The sequence below is a fragment of the Macadamia integrifolia genome, chromosome 12 (assembly GCF_013358625.1).
Source record: "Macadamia integrifolia cultivar HAES 741 chromosome 12, SCU_Mint_v3, whole genome shotgun sequence".
Taxonomy (NCBI): Eukaryota; Viridiplantae; Streptophyta; class Magnoliopsida; order Proteales; family Proteaceae; genus Macadamia; species Macadamia integrifolia.
The window spans coordinates 17,808,185-17,828,084 of NC_056568.1; the positions used below are offsets into that span (position 1 = coordinate 17,808,185).

Consider the following 19,900-nt stretch of genomic DNA (forward strand, 5'->3'; position numbering starts at 1 on the left):
GGGGGGGGTGGTGGGGAGGTGAATTAGATAAAAATAAACTGATGCAAATTCTTCACCAAATTAGGCTTGTTTTATTAGGAATAACTCTAGGGTTGGGTTGTCTATGTGTTGGGCCTTCGGTCTATGTGCTTTGGAGTGTAATGGGTCACTTTTATGGGCCTAAATTGGGGGCGTTATGATTGCAAACGTGATTAGCTAACTTATTACTATTTGTTATATTTTCTTTTGGTTTGGTTTAGTTCATTAGTTGAACCAAGTGGTCCAATTTAAGTTTCTTATTAGTGTCTTATTCTTAGGGCACAAGTCATTAATTTATTAGTTTCCTTTTTTCAGTTTTTAGAAACTATTATACTAGGAGAATATTTGGTTTTCCTTCTTTGAACCTGCTGTTAGGATGTAATTCCCTTCCCCATGATCAATATAAATATAATGCAAGGCTCAATAGAAGCTAACGATTTGAAGAATTAAACCATGGCTGCTGCTGCTGCTTCTCCTCGCTAAAAATTGCTTTGTGTTTGATCAAAGCTGGTGGAGACATTCATCCAAAAAATAAATAAATAAATAATTCATCCAAAAAATAAAAAAGCTAGTGGAGTTGGTGTTTGATCCAACTGACCATCTGCGGTGTAAAGCCCGAGGGGTTCTTTCTCCTTTATAATCTTCTTCTTCTTTGCTGTTCAAGGTGTTCAAGGACTGTGACTCCATTCTATCTCCACTCAGGTACACAGATCTATAAGTTCTCAGAGTTCCAAAACTATTTTCCTGTTAGTTTCCTAATCAATTCGCCTACACCTGAGACACTTTCAGCCATCACCTTGGGCTGGAACTTTGGTCGAACCATCCCCTTCACTAGGCTGAAATTCGATCCTAGTTTGGGCTGATTCTGAACATCAAATCTGGAGTTATTCAAAATCTCCTGAATTTTAACCTGTAGTGAAATCTACCCAGATTTCAGATCTAATTCTGAAATCGACAGAGGTCTGTTGTGCCCCTGACTTCTTTGACCTTAAACAATCTTAAATAGTCAGTTCAAGTCCTATTTCAGTTATTATTAGCCCCTTTCTTTACCTGTCCTTAATCTGGTTCCCGAACCCTAAATATTGAAATCGACACTCTGATTTCCTGTGCTGATATCAGTCCTTGTTTGATATCTGTTTGATCTACTTTGGTACCATGATTTTGGGTGTTCTTTGATAAGTATCCTGCATTTTGGGATTAGGTTTGCCTTGTCAATCCTAGTTCTACATTATAAAATCTGAATACGGTTTGTTATGGGATTCCAGTGTTGTAATGGCATTACTACAGGAAAAGGTTAGGGGTTCGAATAGTGTGACTACATATAAAAAATAATTACAGTTAGTTAATAAGAGTTTGGCAGCACACTTGAAGAAAATAAGACAGATAAGTGGCATTGACTGGGTTGACAATGGTGTCTGTGAATTTCGACACCGTGTGTTAAATTTCTTCAACGCTGTGTCTGTCTCTCAGCCTTACTCTTTTTCTTTAGATTTGTGAAGCAATCATTTGCTAATGATAGTGATATAATGTCCTACCGTCATTGCCCTTTAATGAGGAATCATCTGATCCTAATACCCTGCCTACATCCCATCTTTCAATTCCACCAGTCTTTCTTCCCTCATCTCCCGCTCAAACTTACCTCAACATTCACCAGCCTTGTATCGACTTCCTCCATTCAACCCTGCCATTCATACGACTTAAACTTTACGTAACCCTTCATGCTTTGGTAACTTAACATCCCCCGCCTTCCAACAACGGTCACCACATCATCTATCTTCCACTGCCACCCTTCACATACCGAGACAATGCAACAGTGTACACTCTACTATGGCCTCCTCTGTTCCTTTGAGTGGGTTATCTACTGAACCAGTTCTTCCGACTCCTTTCCTTCCAACTTCTGTGCCTGTTCTTGGGGTGCTGCCCCTTCTCAACGCCAGATTGAGACGTGTTGCATATTATGGTCTAGACCTGCAAGTCTGGACAGAGCAACATCCTCATCTCAGAGAGGCTTGGCTGGAGAAGATGCCAATTCATCTAACCGTCGAAGTGAGGAAAATGTTTACATGTGTCCATCATCAAATAAGTCCTTCGATTGGCCTTCAACCGACAACTCTTGTTTCTCCCAACCACAACTACCCTTTGACAACATCAGCCCCTACAACTTCTCACTTGCCTCTTACCCCCATTTTCTCTCCATCCCATACCCCCTCTATTCGGGTATCTGATCCAAATATCAATAACAACAATTTTCCTCTCCACTCTTGCGGATATACATTCCCAAGCTGGAGCCTCATCATCTACCCATCCTGATTTATGTCAATCTCTTTTCTCCCTAACTCCCCACTTGAGTACCATGTCTACCACAAACTCCCAGACAATGTGCTCGCATATTGATGTACCTCCTAAATTTATGGCCCATCCTGATAAAAATTTGGGGCCTCTGTCTACACCAATGGACACATCCGAAGGTGGTGCACGGACTTTTATCACCGGCCCGTGGTGAGAGTATTATTCAGAACACTAATAAACATAGAAGGCATTCTTTGTCCGATATACATTACAATTCAGATGCTTCTATTTTTTCAGAACCTTGGTTCTACACCCGTGGTGGCTGATGTTGATCAGCACCATGGGCATCAATGAGAATTTCAAACTGGAACTGTCGGGGTATTGAGACTCTTGACAGTTCAGCTCTCCCAATCAGACCATCTTGGTATTATCTTTTTGAAGGAATTTTATCATCTATGGACTGTCTTTTTACAGTTGAATGTGTTGGCACATCTGGAGGTTTGGCATTGTTATGGATTAATCAAGTTCAAATTCAGATGTTACATAGTTCTGCTCAATTTCTCGACACTCATGTATTATATGGGGATCATAGTTCATTTTTTATGAGCTGAGTGTATGATAATCCCATTAAGTCACAGAAAAATTGTGTGGGATCGTTTAATGTCCATTGGTGCCACACAATTGGATGATTGGTTAAGTTTGCGCACTTTAATTCCCATCTTAGATGGCATGAGATACAAGGTGGAAACCGCACTGGTGGTCATGATATGTTTAAATTCCGGTATATGATTGATTTGTGCCAACTTATGGACTTGGGGAGTAATGGACCTACATACACATGGAGTAATAATAGACTTGGAAATGCTCATATCAAAATCATATTGGATAATGCTTGCAGGACATCATTTGAGAACATGGCTGTGTTTGCCAAACCGGCTGTTAGTTCGGATCACTCCCCACTTCTAATTGATACTGACTGTGGAAAGTTCAGAGCGCGCGGACACTTTTGGTTTGAATCTATATGGTTCTGGCACCCTGACTGCCTTACAATTGCAACCAATGTATGGACCAAGGATTCGAGGGGTACTCCTCCCTCTATTATTCATCAAAAACTGGATTTTTGTTGAAAGGATTATACGAAGTGGAACAAGGAGATCTTTGGTAAGGTTCAAGTCGAGAATATAACTTTATTGTCTGATATTGAATCTGTGCAACATCTCCCAATGTCTCCTTGTATCAAATCTGAAATTGATTCACTTACAACTGCTTTAAATAATGAGCATGCATCTGAAGAGGAAATATGGAGACAAAAATCTTGTATCACTTGGCTTAGGAGATAGAAATACAAAGTTTTTTTCATGCTACTATTTTGCAACGAAGGCAACATAACAGGATCCTGAAGCTTAAGCTCTTTAATGGAGAATGGTCCCAATTAGAGGAAGATGTCTATAAGGAACTTCAGTCTCAATTCGGCCAAACTTCCAAAACCAAAGGGTGTTGTTGATACCTCGCTTTCTATGGTATTAGATGCAGTAGTACATTTTGTCTCATCTGAGACAAATGCAATTCTATGTCTTCCTACTTCACTTGAGGAGATGCAAGAGGATTTGTTTGCTATAAGTCCTTTGAAATCTCCAGAACTAGATGTCTTTCCTCTGGCATTTTTTCAGGGGTAATGGGATCTTATCCATGCTGATTTATTTACATGTCCCTAAATTCTTTGAGACTGGCCTGATTGAAACTGATTTGAATAAGGCATTTATCTGTCTTGTCCCAAAGATACCATCTACTGAGATCACAGATCAATTCAAACTAATTGCCTTGTGTACGGTGGTGTTCAAGATTATTACCAAGATTATTGCATTTAGGTTGAAGATGGTTTTAGATGATATTGTATTTACTTTTCAATGGACCTTTGTGCCTAAACGCTGAATATCTGAACGATATTCTTATCACCTATGAGCTCTTCCAATACATAAAAAAGCGGAAGAAAGGCAAGAAGAAGTTTATTGCCTTGAAGTTGATGCAGAATTGACTACATATTCAAGGAGGAAGAAGAGGGCTGCTTAGCCCACGATTTGTACTACAGAGGTAGCCCCCGATTTGCACTTCTATGTTTTGTTTTATTTTTATTTGGTTTAGTGGTTCGGTTTATTAGTTGAACCAGCCTGGTCCAATTTAAGTTAAGTTAGTCTTAGTTTGGTTTCTTAGGAGGCTCCCTCTAGAGCCACGATTTTGAAACTCAAACAATGGCTGTTGCTACTGCTTCTCTTTGCTGAGAACTGCTTTGTGTTGTGACAAAACTGGTGGAGTTGGTGTTTGATCAAACTGACTCTCTACAGTGTGAAGCCCAAGAGGACCTCTCTTTCATATCTCCTCCTTCTACTGTTATTCAAATTACCTAACGCTTCAACATCATCTCAGATCCCGAGATAAGCAATCTGTCAGTTACTTCTCAATTTCTGCCCAGAAATTTCTGAATTACATATTCCCAAATCCTTAACTCCCTAACACAAACCAGCCATCACTTTTTGGCTGAAAATTGGATCAAACCTTACCCTCCATCTAGTACTCCACTTGACCCAATTTGCAGGTCATTCTGACCTCTGATTTGTGAGTTATAAAAAATCACCTTATTTTTGTCCTGTAGTGACTTTCACTCAGTTTTCAGACCTGAAGCTTGAATCAATAGGATGGATCATATTACTACTGTCTCCTATGATGTTTCAATATATTCTATAAGTTGCTCCTGTCCCTATTTCAGTGTCTAAGTTATTCTTTCATACCTGGTTTTATTTTGATCTCAGAAACCCTGAAATCTGGAATCGATAGACCTGTCCTCAGATCTGATTTCTTCCTTTTAATCTGATCTGGTTTATGTCTTTTATATTATTGTTGCGCCTTGATTTTGGTGTTCTCTGGTAGTATCCTACTATCCTGCAACAATGGGATTAGGTTGACTTGTCAATCCTAGTTCTACATTAGAAGTTGGATATGAAGAAGGTATTTGATTGGTTGGAATGGAGATTTTCATTGAGCAAATGTTGTTGAGAATGGGATTTCAACCCCATTGGATCAAGATGGTAAAGTATTCTCTTACTACATTCTCCTATCATCTCATTAATGGGGCAGTATGTGGTTCTACATTACAAACAAGAGGGATTCAGCAAGGCGACCCTCCTTCACCTGCACTTTTCATTCTCTGCTCACATGCTTTGAGTTTTCTCCTTACGAAGGCTGAACTGAACAGTTTGGCACATGGTATTAAAGTCCAAATGGTACATGGTATTAAAGTCCAGAATTGGTGAATCCAATGCATAGAGCACTGGTTGCAGCCTCTGCTTGTAGAGCAGGAGCCAGGAGTGAGGAAGGTCTAAGGATCGACTCCTATCACATGTATTCCCCCCCCCCCCTTTTTCCCATCATCCCCCCTTCCTCTCTAGTGTGTGTGAGTAAAGTCCCCTTGGCCAGTTCCTTAGAATGTAATTACAAAAAAATAAAGTCCAGCATTGTGCTCAACCAATTTTGCTCATTTACTCTTTGTTGATGACAGTATTTTGTTTTCATGAGTGGACCTTACAGAGATTAGTAATGTAGGAGTAGATTACAAGGAACCAACCCCCACAATTTATAAACCCCAAACAAGACAAACAGGGCCAGGAAACAAGGGAATAAGACCATCAAATAAACCCCCAATGATACAATACCAATATAGGAGCAAAACCAGCTCAATACCCAACCCGATAGGAGAGAGAAAAACCTGCTATAGAGCTGGAAAGATAAAGGTGCGGCCAAGTCTGTAGGGCTCCAATTGAGCTGCAAATTTGGTTGATTGTAGGGCCCAAGGAGGGTACAAAAACCCCCAAATATGAAGAGCTTCTGACGGCTGGTTTGAGAGTAATGCACTTTCTTGATTTCAGATCTAGGAGAGAGAATGAGAAGGATTTTGCAAGAACAGAGATATTGCACAGATCCAACCAGGGAGGGAGAGAAATCGCTTAAAGAAGGGGGAGGGGAAGAATCACTCACAGCCCTAAGGCTCTCAAACACTAACTCAATTTATCATTCTTCAAATCTGTCTTTTGAAAGTACATATGCTCCTCTATATATAGAGGGTTGAATAGGAATCATAACATAACTAGGAGCTATTCTTCAAGTAGGACTAGACAATACCTAATAGGAGTTGGACTCCAAATAGGACTAGGACTAGGACTAGAACTCCAACATGGAGTAGGACTAATTAACTAATCATTCACTAATAGGGAAACCTAAACTAACTCAAATTGAAATAACAAAGGAAATAGACTCAAAACAGGACTCTAACTAAGCTAATGACTTAAATCCCGTTTTTCTACTTTCTACCCATATTTTAGGCCCATTAAAGTGGTCCATTACAAAGAAAACTCATGGGATCAAAGGCCCAACACATACATAACTTAACCCAAGGCTTATTTACAATAAAATAAGCCCATTAAGTGACTTATTTGCATCATTAGGGCAACGAAAGATTGTTTGGATCTATATTGCAAGGCATTTGGACAAGCAATCAATTTGAAGAAGTTTTGCCTTACTTTCACACCCAACACTCCTGCCAAATTAAAGAGATGGTTCTCTCGGATTTAGAAGGTTCCTTATGGGCCGGGTCCAAAGAAATATCTTGGACTGCCAACTGATTTTGGAGATTCCAAGACTTCTCTATTCTATGACATTTCAGTTCAGATAAACCGAAGACTATAAGGTTGGAAATCTAAACTCCTTTCTCACACCAGAAAGGAAGTTTTACTTAAATTAGTGGTTTTTGCTATTCCAATTATGCATGTATGCATTTTAAGCTTCCTGCATCACAACATAGGCATCATCGGAAAGCATAGTTGGAGCTGTTTCTTTGACCTTGGATAGGTGATAAGCCGACAAGTTATGTCCATTGTTCATTTATATACTAGAATCTTGTTCATTTATATACTAGAATCTTTGGTTGTCAAGGAATGATCTCATCTATGGCAGGCGGGTGTGGACTCCATAGGATGTTATTCGGGTTTCATCTAATGCTTTCCAAGAGTATAAGGCTGCATGTACTCCTCCTCAATCAGTTTTACCTCAGTTTCCTACTTCTCATGTGGTTCTAAACGATCAAGATTGGCAACCACCGCCTACTGGTTACATCAAGATAAACTGTGATTCAAGTTTGATTCCAAATTCAGATAAAGGTGGACTTGGATTCATATGTCGTGACTCTCTTGGGCATTTTTTATTTACTCTATCTTCTCCTTCGGTTTTCCTTCCACCAGTCTTTGGTGAGGCATTGGTGATTAGATTGATGCAGCAATGAGGACATATGAAAGGAGAAGGAAGAAGGGTGTCGGCCAGAACACTTAGGGGCTGCCCAAGAAGCCCATGATTTTAGTTGATGGGGTTTTCTTTTAGGGCTTAGTCTAGTAGCTGGTCTGGTTCAGTTGACTGGTACAATTTAATTGTCTTAGTTAAAGTAGTTAGTTTCCTTTTTCAGCAAGTTTAGTTCCTAATTTCAGTTTTTAGTTAATATTGTAATAGGAATTTAAATTAAGGTTTCCTTTTTGGAATGGTGGAACCTTCTAACCAACCTCATTTAGTTCGGAGTTTAAGGTTGTTGTTGTTTTGGAACCTTCTATTTTGTAATTCCCTCCCCCATCAACATAATAAATAAAGGATAGGAGGCCTCTAAGGCTCCAATGATTTTACACACAAACAAGAATGGCTGCTGCTATGGTTTTCTCTGCTGAGAATTAGACTTGTGTCTGATAAGGCTGTGGAGGTGGTGTTCGATCATATTTGAATCCATCTCTCTCTCAGTTCTGCCCAAAATTAGAAGATTTTTAGCCTGCTGCAAGCTGTACCTGTACAGCCCCTTTAAACCATTGGTTTGGGCTGCCTTTTGGATCAAAGAAGCCTCCCATATAAATAGAGACTCGACCAGGGTTGCAGCCCTGTTGAACCACCTGGTCTGGAGTTATATAAAATCACCCAGATTTTGTCCTGTAGTGGTTTCTGCAGCCAATACTTGAGATCGATAGGACTTATTGGTCTATTCTGGTTCCTATGTTTTCAGTTGATAAAGCCCATATTATTTGGATGGTTTGAGACTCATTTTCTTGTTCGTTCTTCGAATGACGCTAGTGGAGACTAATTCCTTCCGGCTAATGAAGATACTACTCCAGTCTTCCCATTCATTCCCAGCAAGATACGGCGAAGCCAAGAATCAAGGGCCCCACTATAGCTAAAGCCCCTATTTGAGTAAGGCGCGGGCAACTAGCGTCAAAGCATGCTAACGCACAACGGTGCTCTACGATCAGCTCGACCACTGGGAGAGAGTGGTCATAGATCAGCTCTCAGCCATTGCTTCTTTGGTCGTAGATCAGCTAGCCGTTGCTTCTTTGGTCGTAGATCAGCTAGGGCGCGAATCCAGCAAGCACTTGGGCGGAGTAAAGCGGATCGTAGAGAACAGCCCCTATTAGATCCTATTCATCTATTCTCTGATCTGACCAGAGAAGCCTTTTCTATTGAGTTCGACATTTGTGTTTGCCCCCTTTTTGACCATTCTCTTGGTCTGAATTATTATACTACTGTTGGGCTGGATTGTGAATGTTCTCTGATCAAAACTCCTGCAGTAAGAGGCTTGGTAGTTTGTCTATCCTAGTCTACATTATAGATCAGCACTTCTAGAAGCTATATCAGAACGTTGGGATTGTTTAATGGTGGAATCTGCTAATATGACAGTCATTACTCATCTTCAAAGTCTTACTAACAGTTCACCATTGCAGATCAGATCTACATTAGAGGATATTATGTATTTCGCTTCTTAGTTCGAATCTTGTATTTTCAAGTTTGTTCCAAGGGAGTGTCTCTTGTATCTTTCCAAGAATCAAGGTCCAAAATGACCCTCTAAACCACCATGCCCCTCCCCCCTGGCGGCCTCTGCCGTCGCCGATACCTCTCCTTTCCCCATCTTTGAAAACCCCCTTCCCGACTGCCTCTTGCCTAACCCCCTTCCACCACCTTCTCCCTCCTCTCCCATTCCCCCTCTCCATGCTCCTCCTAGACTCAGTCTTGGAGCACAGTTGTTTCTTCCTCCCTCCCCCTCCTCTTCTTCCATTCCTTCTTCTGCTGGTCACCCCCTTTTTTTCTACCCTCCGGTTACCCTTAACTCCTCCCCCATCGGCATTTGTCCGCCTGGCCTTCTAGATTCTGAGATTTCGAAATGGCAGAACTGTGTTGTGGGTTCTTTTCTGGGCATCAGGCCTCCTTCCTCCATTGCCAAAGCTTCCCTGTTAAGCCAATGGAAACCTGCTTGCGCGTTGTCCACGTACATGCTCGACAATGGGACCTTCATCTTCAACTTCAACTCTGCAGCTAATAAAGCTTTTGCCATAGATGGAGGTCCATTGTATGTGGGTAGGAAGCCCATTTTTCTTCGTCAATGGGATGCACACACATCATTCAACAAGACTGAACCATCTTCTATTCCTCTTTGGGTAGTATTCCCCAATCTCCCCCTCTATTTTTGGTGTATTCAGGGGCTCAGCATCGTCAACTCTCTCATCGGCAAACCTCTTTATTCTGATAAGAGGACTAAAACAATGGATCGGCTTTCTTTTACGAGAATATGTATTGAAGTCCATGCAGAAAGTATTCTCCCATCTTCGGTAACAATCAGAGATGGGGATGGTCATACATTCATCTAAGAAGTTCTATACGATTGGCTTCCCCCTTCATGCTCGTTCTGCAAATGCTTCGGGCATAAGACTTCAACGTGTGGAAAAAATCCCGTCTTCAGAACTTGCCCCCTGTGAATCTCAGCCAATAATCGATGGTCCCTCTCTGAGTTCCGCCTTCAAAGAACAAAATAATAGAAAAAACAGGAAAAGAGGGCATTGGAAAGTTCAGTCACCGGATTCTACTTCTGCTCCTCAAACGGCAGATGCAGGGATCTCTCAGACCATCGATCCCTCATCGAAGATAATACCCACTAGCCTGAACCCTTTCTCGATTCTTGAGTTGACTGATTTGGAAGATGGAACAGTTCATCCTTGCTCAGAAGTAAGTTCTGCCCCCATTGTTCTCACCAACGAGGAATCTCACCATCTAGACTACCAGGCTAGTCAATCTGCCACTATGGATCCTTCTCCTACTTCCACCAACCTCTACCAGCCCCTTTTGCCCACTCTGCTACCTTTCCCTGTGTCAGTCGCCCCTCTTTTGGAAACTTTCGCTCCGAACCCTAGTCCCCTTCCTTCGACTCTTATTGAGTCTCATCCTTCTAACCTGAGCCAGACCACCCTTGAACCAACCTTTAGACCCCTGAGCCAATTCCTCCCAGTTCACCTTTTAAACCTGTTTTCCAAATATCCTTCGGAACATCCTTTATACCCGGGAAATCTCTATAACCCGACCCACCCTTTTTGGACCCAAACCCACCTACTTGTCAACCCGACCCGCTCATCCCTCCTAACCTGAATAGCTCCTCGTCTCCGCCCGATGATCCTGTTCGTAGCTCGTCAGCAATGGAAAATCCCCCGCCAGCCTACAGCCAATGGCTCCTTGCCCTCTCGCTTCCACCCCTTCGTGCACGTCTTCATCTTTGACAACCGCATCTGAAGCTCATCCTTCCTCGACATCGTCTACTGAAGATTCTCCTCTGAATGAAGTTTTCTCTGCTACAATTTCTGCATTTGATGGAAGACCTCTCGACCTAGGTGCTCCAATCACCCACGCCGCCTCTCTTTCGGTCTCGAAGGGTCTTCCTGCTACCAACATTGTAGAAACAAAACCAGGATCCAATCCTCCCCTGCTGGCCTTGGAAGGCCTTGGTGCATCGTCTTCCCTGCAGCAACCTACAATTCAGCTCTGCCCCCAGGCTTCCACGGATGTCACCAGACATGGTCAAGACCCCAGAGACAAAACAATCACATTGGCTCCCTCTCTTGAACCTCTTCATCTGCAAAGCTATTCGTGTTCTATGATTCTCTTAACTCTGGTCCTCCCAATCGGCTTGGCGATATGTGCACTTCTCCTGCAGTTTTCCTTCGATGAGATCCCAGTAGCCCCTCACTTAAATCCCTCTTTCCGTCCAAACCAACCAACCCCCAATCCTAGCTCCCCTACGCCCAATCCCATCTCCCTATCCACATCTAATACCAATACCACCTCTTCCAACCTTAGGAAACATAATAAAAAATCATCTGCTGCTTCCATCACCACTAGATCCTCTACCACTCCCATTATCTCCCCTATCATAGGCTATAGCCATCGGCTTCCTCCCACCCCGGGTCTCCCCACTCCCAAGACCCCCAAGAGCTCGTCCAAACTTCCAATGCCCCCCCTTCTGTCTTCCAATGATCCCGTGGACCTTATAGAATGTCCGTGGCCTTAATTCATCGGCCAAACAGGTTGAAATCAGATCCCGTATTCGCTCCTCTCAGTCCAATCTTTGTTGTCTACTAGAAACCAGTGTCCTGGAAGCTAATTCCTCTCGAATTTCCTCCTCTATTGCCCCCCTTGGTCCTTCGCTTCTAATTATCTCCTCAGTCCTAATCGTAGAATTTGGATTCTTTGGGACCCCTCTTTCCTTTCTATATCTATTCTTTCCTCCTCTACCCAAGCCATTCACATCTCTATCTCTAACCATTCTGGTCCTTTCATCTGCTTTCTCTCAATCATTTATGCCTAGAACCGAGCCACTTTTAGGCTCCCCCTTTGGGCTGACCTTGTCTCCTTTGCCCCCTCCACAGGTTCTAGACCTTAGGGAATTGTGGGAGACTTCAATGTAATCCGTTACAGTCATGAGAAGCATGGGGGGAACCCTATTGACTCCCAGGCTGTTGATTCTTTTAACGATTGCATTGAAGACCTCAATCTTACTAACCTTAGATGGTCGGGGGTTAAGTTCACTTGGCATAACAGAAGATCTGGCAATCATCGTGTGGCTTGCAAGCTTGATAGGGCCCTTGTCAATGAAGCCTGGCTTAATTCTTACCCTTCTTCTCATGCCAGCTTTGGTCTTCCCGGGATCTCAGATCATAGTCCTACCTTTATCCATGTCCTCCCCTATAGATACTTTGTTCCTAAGCCCTTCAAGTTCTTTGACATGTGGATCTCCCACCCCGATTTCCACCCTCTTGTCCACAGTGCTTGAAACACTCTCATTTCTCACTCCCTCTCCCCTCTCCTTGCCTTTGCAAAGAAGCTCAAGAATGTTAAGGCTTCCTTAAAGTTGTGGAATTCCTCCACTAATAGGGACATCAGCCCAAGCTTTAGGGTTTACCAGAGGAGGCGACACAGAGAACCATCCAATCTGGACTCTATTTGGTTGGATGGTTAAGGATCAGATTGGGGCCCACCATTGGAGAGCCACGCAGGAACTCAAGCAGCTGTATATGGGCCCCACTAGTAGTCAACGCAAGGAAGAGGACCCCGTACCTATTTTATGTTTTTCTGTTAGGAAATAAATCTATTTTAATTAAGTAGTATTTTTATTTCCCTAAAGAGGTTAGCACTCCATACGTATTTTGCAGATTCTGTTTTCTTTTTTTATTATTTCTCTTATTTGTTTCCTAAAGTATAGAACTCTTTATTTAGCAGATTCTGTTTGGATCTTTTCCTTTCCTTAGAAGTTTATTTTATAAGTACATTGTAAGGCCAATGGCCAAAGGTTCTAATCAATGAATGAAGATTATTGAAGGCAAAACAGCCCCCCAAACCCCCCCCAACGAATTCTCTCTCGCTGCTTTCTCCCTCTTCTCATCTCTCACTCTCGGTCTCCCTCTGTTTCTAGCCTTCTCTCTCTCTCACAGCTCTCTCTCCCATTCTCCTTCTCCCTTTCCCAACCTTCATCCCTCTCTTTTCTGTTTTCTGTCTTCCCTGTTGCTGTTGCCCTATTGCAGAAATTGTTCACCATCATTAGAGATTATCTCCATCGAGAAAACCCCCAACTGAGTTGCTGCTGGAACTTCTCCAACAATCGGGACTGCTGTTCTTTATCAAGTAGGTTGGACTGCAACTCTTTATTTTGGAGGACCTCGAGTTCTTCTCTTCTCCTCTGACTTCAAACAGCAAGAAGGTAAGTAAAGAACCCCCCTTGTTCTACATTCATTGGTCGCCCATTACCTCCATTAGTCCCCACTGAAATCTGAACATATACCTTTTCTTTTAAGCCGATATTTATTGTTTTCCTAAAGAAACTTCTGCTGTTTTACCTTTCATTAGTTGGTTGATTTTAGGCATTGTTTGGTTTACTTAGTTTGCTTAATGTCTTGATTGACTCGTGCTAAACTTAACACATGGTTGCTGCCATGTTCCCTACCCCATACTCCCACCTGAAGCTTGAGTGAGTTTATGTGCTTTTATGCTCAGACTATTATTGTTCATTGCTACATTATTCATTAATCTCACTTTACTTGCATGTCAATCATGTTTGCTGAGTTTCTCTTACCCTGTCCAACCCAAGTCCCTTAAGTTTACCCCACCTGGTTAGTTAATCTTGTAGAAAAACTAGTCACCTAGGAATCCCCTACATCATCCACCTTTGGTAACATCTCCTCTATGGTCTCCTCTTGCCGGGAAAATCTTCACTCCATTCAATCTAGGCTCCAACAAGATCTCCTAAACCCTGTTCTGGCTGAGGAAGAGAGAGTGGTTGCTTCCGACCTTTCTTTGCTTTTGGATCAAGAATAAAGTTTCCTCCGTCAGAAAGCCCACATCAAATGGCTTGATTTGGGTGACTCCAATTCCGCTTATTTTCATCATTCTCTAAGAGCTCAGAATAATGCCAATACCATTCCCAAGCTCATCTCCTCCAATGGTCCTAAATTATTTTCCCTCGATCTCATCAAGTCAGAAGTTGTCTCTCACTTCTAGGGACTCTTTTGCCCCCTACTCTTCCTCTCCCTTCCATCCCCCCTAATCTACTCAATAAGTTTGTCCCGGAGGATTCCATTCCCTTCCTCCAATCCATTCCCAACAAGGAAGAAATCCTTTCAGCCGTCCTTTCGCACAAGGCCAATATATCCCCAGGTCCTGACGGCTTCAGTATGGGCTTCTTCTCCACCTACTGGAACACCATTCATAATGACCTCATCCTCGTGATTCGGAGTTTCTTCTTCAATCCTAACCAAATTGGTGGGATTAATCATACTTTCCTTTATCTTATCGCCAAGAAGGATGGTGCAATTGGCATGAATGACTTCAGACCCATTTCTCTCTACAATCTTCTCTACAAGTTCATTGCCAAAATCCTCGCTAATCGGATCCAGAAAGTCAGACTCCCTTGTCAGTCCCAACCAGTCGGCCTTTATTGCAGGTAGGAGCATCTCGGATAATATAATTCTTTGTCATGAGATTGGTCGTAGTTTCGACCGCAAATCTCACTCTCCGACTGCTCTCCTGAAGATCGACATCCACAAAGCCTTTAACACTATCAATTGGGACTTCATTATCAATGTCTTGCTGTAAATGTCTTTCCCGACATCTTTTGTTCATTGGATCCAATCCTGCATCTCTTCCCTACGGTTGTGTATCTTAGTGAATAGTAGTCCAGCTGGTTACTTTCCTTCTAGGCGTGGTATCCGCCAAGGATGCCCCCTTTCCCCTCTTCTCTTCTTCCTTTCCTTGGAAGTCCTTTCTCGCTCCCTCCAATCCATCACCAACCTCCATCTTATTTTCCCCATCCCCAAATGCAAATCTCTCCTCCTCTCCCACTTGACTTTTGCTGATAACATCATGATCTTCGCTAAGGCTGATCCTCTCTCCATTACCACTATCATGTCCACTCTCCACTCCTTCGAATCTCTTTCAGGTCTCAGCATCAACCTTCTCAAATCCAACATCTTCCTCTCCAGTGTCCACCTACGGTCCAAAACTCCCTTTCTAGGACCTCGGGAATTCTGCTGGGTTCCCTGCGTGTTAAGTATCTAGGGCTTCCCCTTATCTCTTCTAAGTTCACTTCCCATCATTGCGCCCCCTTGCTTGATCTTCTTAGGAAGAAACTCCAGCTCTGGAAAGCCAAACTCCTCTCTTTTGCTGGTTGTCTTACACTCATCAGATCGGTCCTCCAATCCATATACCTCTATCGGTCTAGTACCTTTGGCCTCCCTGCTTCTGTGATTAAGACTTTTGAGGGGCTCTTATGCTCCTTCCTCTAAAAGGGCTCTGAGTCCTTCAAATTTCTTTGGTCCTTAAGTTGAAAGAAAGTCTGTCTTCCCAAATATGATTGTGGCTCAGGGATCAGAAGAATCAAAGAGGTCAACTCAGTGGGGATCCTCAAGCTCATATCGAAAATTGTGTCCAAACATAGAAGTATCTGGATTGACTGGGTTCATTCTGGGTTGCTGAAGCATCACTCCCTTTGGACAGCTCCTCTCATATTTGATGCCTCTTGAATCTGGAGGAATATCCTTAATCATAGGACCATTGCACTCCCGGCCATCTCCTCCACCATTGGCAACGGGAGGACCATCTCTCTTTAGAAAGACCCCTGGCATCCTTTGAGCATTCTATCTCTCTTGATCTCTCCAGAGAGGCATATTCCTCTGGTCTTCCCACTAATGCTACCGTTTCGTGTATTCTTTCTCCTACTGGCTAGTCCCCTCCATCTTCTCCTCCTCCTCCTCTCCTAGATAGTTGGGCCTCCCTCTATCCTCTTCCCCCTGGCCATAGAGGAAGGGAAGATAAATGCATTTGGCTCCCCTCATCCAATAGGATACTCTCTTCTGCCTCTGCTTGGCCCTTCATCCGTGCCTCTTCCCCGGTGGTTCCTTGGCATAAGCTTGTCTGGTTTAAAGGTCATATTCCTCGTCACAGCTTCACCCTTTAGAGGTGCCTTACCAATTGCCTTCCTACCCAATCTTTCCTCATTCACCACCATATTCCCACCAACCCTTCCTGCAGCCTCTGTCCCTTGGGTACGGAAGACATCTCTCATCTCTTCTCCTGCCCCATTACCACTCTTGTTTGGAAAACTGTCCTTTCCAAATGTTGGCCGGCTCGGAGATCCATTATTCCATTTGATCAAGAATGGATCCCGATAGACATGACCTTCTCTGGTTCCTCCATTTGTGACACCGTCAGTAAACTGGCTTTTAGTGCTACTATTAACCATCTCTGGATGGAACCATGGTTCGAGAACTAGAGCAGTTTCGCAAGTATCAACCCAGGTCGAAACGAAACCTTAGGGGATTTTAAAAAATCACCTGTTTCGACCTGATTTCGACAGGTTTAGACCTGGTTTCCCATGTTTCAACCGAAACATAGAAAATTTCGACTTTCTCTTGTGCATTTTTTCTTCCAAATGTGAGAAACTTGGGAAAACAGTGGAGATTTTCATTTTTTGGCACTTATTTATGCCAAATATCATTTAAGTAAATGTAAACATTTACTTAAGATATTTTTCATAAATAAGGAAATACCCCCTATTTGAATCCAATAAAAATAGTTTAAAATCAAATTCCCAAATAATAAAAAGTCAACCCCCCAATCTAAGAACAAAAACTGGATTTTGGTTATAGGGGCGATTTTCAACTTTTAAATGCTGAGGTTTTTCTCAATTATGCAAATTTTATAAATCCTATAATGTTAAAACATTGCTAAAAACCAAAAGCATTCGCGCATACTTTAAAATAAGTTTGACTGGAGCATAACTATGTCATTACAACTTAGATTTAAGTAATCTTAGACTTGTTGGAAAGTTGGTTTTATGTTATACCTAATACAAAAAGTCTCATGTAAAAATAAAAATCATTTGACCAGTCAAACTTATTATAGAACAAGAGCATTTCTCTAAATGTTGATTCTTTATAACTTAATGTTGGCTTAATGTTGATTTTTTATGATATAAGATATATATAGCTTACTAAATTGATGTGGCTAAATATTGATTTTAATGACTTGATGTGGCTTAATGTTGATTTTTTATGATATAAGGTATATATAGCTTACTAAATAATGTTAGAAAAGATAACATGCATGCCTTGAGGGTAGTGAGTCACTACTTGGATGGAACCGCCTAGACACTCTACTTGGAATTGAGTCACTACTTTTGAGTGTTGAGTAATTGAGTTATTACTATTCAGTGTTGATAGATAACTATTGATGATGTAATATTTTTATCTATTTTAGATCATTTGGATTATGTCTTATGTTTTGATGTAGATTGTAGACTATATATAGTCATAATGTAGTAAAGTTTCAGAATTTAAGCCAACAAATCAGCGTAATGATTATCGAACCTTTGGTTCACTACATAAGTAAGACTTTATGAAACTAATTATGTGAATGTGTTAGAAATGTTTAAAATAGGTTGTACACAAAAAACTAGACAAAAAAAAACACTGTTTGGGGGTCGAAACCTAAGTTCACACCATACCGGGAAAAAATCCCCGGTATCCTCGAAATTTCCTAGGTTTCCACCGAAATTTTGGTCTCCCCAAAGGCCGAAACTTGATACCGTGAACCTTGGATGGAACATAACATTCAAAAATGGACTTCCAAATCTCGATCTCCAGATAAGATTTAGAAAGCTATCTTCTTTGATGTCACTTCCAAAGCCCAGACCCCCCAAGCCCGCCCGGTTCCCCATACCCCTAGGAACACCCATATCATTGCCGCATGGAACCTTCAAGTTGATCTCATCTCCAACACTGCATGATGGCTTGAGTATTATTTAGATGTGCTTTCTTTCTCCCCCCCCCTTTTTCCTTGTATCCTCTTAGTTAGTGTTTTTCCCTTTGTTTATTCTTCCCCTCTTGGCAATGAATTATATCCAAAAAAAAAAAGTTTGTTCCAAGGAAAATTAACAGCATTGCTGACTCCCTAGCAAGGAGGGCGTGTAAATAACATGTACGACAATTTGGCCCATTTCCAATTCATCTTCTACCATAAGCTCTTCAAGTTGATAATAAAGCCTACTATTTTCTACCAAAAAGAAAAAAAGATGAGTAGCGTTAAGGATACTCACATGAGATAAAAGGTCTAGATTTTACGGCTGTTGGGAGGGCAGAACACGGGTCATAGTTAACCGAAAATATTGTATTGGCATGTAATCTATATGCATCCACGGAGTAACAGAAGGAAAGGAAAAACCGGTGCATTGACATAGTAACAAAATCTATGACCAGGTATTCCAAATGAGGAGAATACCTGTCTGGGTAAGGCAGCAGATTCCCCGTAATCTCCGCAAGCACAGCTCTCAACAAATTGTAAGGCGACTTTTCCTCCCATCGAATGACCTATAACAACATCAGGCCAAGCCCAACCTCGAGATTTCACCAGATTAGCCAAATCTCTTGCGGCATTCACCATGTCGTGCGGTGGATCTAAACCCTTTGCCTCAGCTGATTTCCCATGGTTCCTCAAATCAACAAGCACCATCCGCCAACCTATATAAACACGAATCTGGTAAAATCGGTTCACAGAGAAATGATAAAAGTAGGAAGGGAAATGTAAACCTCAGTTGGTCAACTCAAAACGAAAGATTAACACAGAAATTTGCTAAAAGATTCCAATGATCCTTAATTAGAAAGAGTATGAATCATAGCCCTTTCAAACACCTAGCAGGTTGGCACCATAATTTTAATGAATTAGAACAATAAATAAATAAAGAACAACATGGCGGTGATGGTTTGACCACGATCAATGTTATAACAATGGAAGAAAAAATTGAAAAAAATAAAGCATAGATGAAAGCGAAACAAAAGTGATAGAATAAATGACGGAAAGAATTGGCAAAGCAAACAAGTACCAACTGAAGATGGTGAGCTGGCAAGCTTGGAAGCGAGACTGCGGGAGAAAGTCTTCCAATTCCTCCCAGATCCCAAGAGACCATGGAGAACAAAAACTGTCGACTCCTTTGGTCTTTCGAGAGTATCACGAATCTCTTCGTATGCTAACGTTCCCAACGATTGACAGTTCGGATTGGAACCTCCCATCGAAGGGTTCAGAAAACGAGAAAATAGAAGAACTCTGTGGTTATTGATATTCCTCGCCATGGAAAAAATTGATTCGGAAGAGCCCTTGCTCCGTCTCCAAACCCCAACCCCTTCGCACCAGCATGAATTGTGCTAGAAAACTGTGTTAGCTACCCGGCGGCCCAGCCGATATGTAGCAGCAGGTCCTCTGTTTTCAGAAGGGGTTGAGGGCCTTTTGATAATATTTCCATTTTTGGAGAGTGTTCTTTTAAAGAAGAAGTGGTCATTTTTCATTTCATGCTATGAGAACATTCTGGTGTAATACAAACAATATTTGATATAATTGTTCCAAAATGTCCTTAGAACAAGAAAATAACAAAATCAATGTATGACCGGCATTTTATATAAATTCACTTCCAAAACAATAAAATCGACAATTACAAACGTCCCATTATGGTCAAATTTAACTCAAAAAATGAAGTACTTTGTTAGTGAAATTATCTTTTAACATACAATTATACTTAAAAGGAAACACAGAAATGTAAAAAATTTGTCCATGACAAAACAGAATTGTTAAATTACAAAAGGTCACATTTCCTCCCTTGTAACTGAGAGAACTGTAAATTATATTTGAAAATGATATTAGTTTGAACTATTCTCAA

General features: G+C 41.7%; 1 protein-coding gene across 1 annotated transcript in view; it reads right to left on the reverse strand.

Annotated features, from left to right (window-relative positions):
- Positions 1-19,487, reverse strand: part of LOC122057839 (protein ABHD11-like) — a 26,766-nt gene extending 7,279 nt beyond the window's left edge. The window contains exons 1-2 of the mRNA XM_042620155.1: positions 19,073-19,487; positions 18,472-18,710 (exon numbers count right to left, since the gene is read on the reverse strand). Of these exons, the coding sequence (XP_042476089.1) occupies positions 18,472-18,710; positions 19,073-19,319 (486 nt within the window). The 5' untranslated portion in view covers positions 19,320-19,487. The remainder of the gene's footprint in view (positions 1-18,471; positions 18,711-19,072) is intronic.
- Positions 19,488-19,900: the final 413 nt, after the last annotated feature.